Raw genomic sequence first — 2,313 nt, 5'->3', positions numbered from 1 at the left:
CCGTCCCCCAGGTTGCAGCTCGCGGCCGCTCCTCAGAGCAGACCGGTTGCGGAGCCGCAAGCTCTCGTCTCTGGCCTTGAGAGTCGCTCAGGTGTTGTTCGCGCTCTAGCCAAGTACCAAGACATCAACGTAGGCTTGCGAGACATGACCGGTCGAGATCGCGCAATAGCCATTGCGTGCCCTCCCATACGTGGATCGGGAACACGGGTTCGGGAGAGGTTGAAGTTGCTGGTCATCTTGGTCTGGGGGTTCGCCACGAGGGAGTATGCTCTTGATAGCCTTGAGCGCGGCTGTCTTGCCGATGCCAAAGTGACAAGAATGACTCGAGTTGCGTGTGACTGCTCGCAGCGTCGTCATTCCCTGTAAAGGTCTGCCTTCTCACCGGGGGGTGACGAATTGGTACTTGTCGAACGTGAGGGTCGTAGGCGGAGAAGGATGGCCGAGATCATGTCGGAAATCTGATCGGCGTAGTATACGTGCGTCGCGAGACCACCAATGCACTGTTGAATGCGGTCCAGGAGCTGCATGCGCTGCTCTGTCGTGTCGCCCCCCGCCTGTGGCTGCTCTTCCCTCTCGCTGTCCGTCCTGGGGAGCCCGCTGGGTCCCGGCAGATGCATGAGCCTCTTCATGTGGCGGATGAAGCCGATCAAGACATCCATGACACTGAGGCCGATGAGGTTGATGTCGGATTGCAGTAGAGAGCTGACCATGATGGCCAGCACAATGTGCTGCTGCAGGTTCTCCTCTGTCAGGGGCAACCGCGAGATGTGGTCCATCGTCGTGACCAGGATGATGTATCGATCCTGGACAGGGGCCCAGCGTGCCACCGTCGCCAGAATCTGGATGGCCCAACCACGCTCGCTGCCAGGCTTTTCTCCAGCATCGATGACCGTCTCGTTCTGGGCGACCCTGTCGAGGACGAATTTGAGCAAAGACGACGTTGCGCTGTGGATCTGCGGCTGGTTTGGAACGATGTAAATCTGCTTGAGACACTGGAGGGCCAGAACACCAATGTCCTCCTCGGCGAGCTTGTCGACGTCGAGGGCGGTGCCGACGAGAGCTATGTGGTTCGTGTCGCCGGCCGTGTCGCTCGTCTTGACAGTGGTGACGCTCGTTCTACGGCGCATGGGCTTGTCGGCGTCCGACTTCTCTTCCGACTGCACGCGCGACAGCAGCACATCGAGGAACGTGTCGTCGTTGTGCCAGAGGTTCTCGAGAATGATGGGCACAATGGCGGCAAGCTGCCGTCCGGCGACGGAGGACAGCGGGTCCGAGGAACATACACTCCTGATGGCCTCGAGCCCGACAGTCCTCCATTTCATGACGACGGCCTGGCTCGGTGTGCCCTTGCCTGGTGTCTGGCGGGTCGAGGCGAGGGTCGCGTAGGAGCGGACCACAGACTCGTACTGAGCTAGGTAGCCCTGGTCGGCAAAGGAAGAGGAGACGTCGTGATTCTCGCAGAAGGCCTCAAAGGTGGGGATGGATGACTTGGCCATGGTGATGTCCTTGGACCCCAGGATAAGGTCGAAAATCTTGAGGACATTGCTGGCGAACAGGGGGAGGTCCTTGGGCGACTTTTCGATGAGCGCCGCGAGGATCTGCAGGGTTACCTGTACATTGCTACGCGTCAGAGGTTAGCATGTTGCTCTCTGTGCAAGATGAGTCGATGCAGTTGTTCAGGGTTGCCGGGAAAGGGGCATGTGCCGTACCCGATGCGCAGTCGCCAGACGTCACTGGCCGTCTTCTTCTCGAGGAAGCTCCCGATCTTTTGGATCTTGGACCGGCGCGAGGTGGCATAAAAGAGCAGGTAGCTGAGCTCGCTGGAATTGGGCTTGACATCGACAGCGCCTTTTGTGGTGCGTGGGTAGCATTTGAGCACGAGGACCTGGTGTTTCGGCCGACACTTTTGCGCAATGGCGTTCATGGCGTCGTCGCCGGAGGGCTCGGGGCCTGGGTCGAGGGGCGGCGGGTCGTCGTGCAATTGCGCGTCGTAGACGTTGGTATGGTCGACAGAGTCAGTCGTAGCTTGACAGAAAGCAAGCGAGTAGATGGCGAAGAGGGCGTGTGGTGTCGATGCCTGACTTGACCCTCGACGGGTGGTTGAGGTGGGCGAGCAACGGAGGCAGGGTTCGGACAAAGGTGTCGTCAGAAAGTAGTGTCGAGGTACGGTAATAATAATCAGGGCGAAGCCAGGGTACTGACGTGGGCCCGTTGGCCAAGGTACCTACCTAGGTACCTTAGGTAGGTACCCAAAGTAGGGAGACCACGGCGGCGGAATCAGCCAAGACAGACCCTTGAACGCTGCTGCCCTGT

The 2,313-nt window shown here is 59.4% G+C and overlaps 1 protein-coding gene across 1 annotated transcript; it reads right to left on the bottom strand.

Moving 5' to 3' along the window:
* Positions 1 to 353: 353 nt before the first annotated feature.
* VDBG_01750 (EFR3) lies at positions 354 to 1,924 on the bottom strand (the record flags this gene model as incomplete). The annotated part of the gene is made up of 2 exons (XM_003007516.1): positions 354 to 1,620; positions 1,710 to 1,924. 2 exons carry the CDS (start codon positions 1,922 to 1,924, stop codon positions 354 to 356), a joined length of 1,482 nt encoding a protein of 493 aa, XP_003007562.1.
* Positions 1,925 to 2,313: the final 389 nt, after the last annotated feature.

Source organism: Verticillium alfalfae, genomic scaffold (genome assembly GCF_000150825.1).
Source record: "Verticillium alfalfae VaMs.102 supercont1.2 genomic scaffold, whole genome shotgun sequence".
NCBI classification, from domain to species: Eukaryota; Fungi; Ascomycota; class Sordariomycetes; order Glomerellales; family Plectosphaerellaceae; genus Verticillium; species Verticillium alfalfae.
The sequence above is the reverse complement of the archived record's forward strand: the minus strand, read 5'-3'. Positions and strand labels throughout refer to the sequence as shown.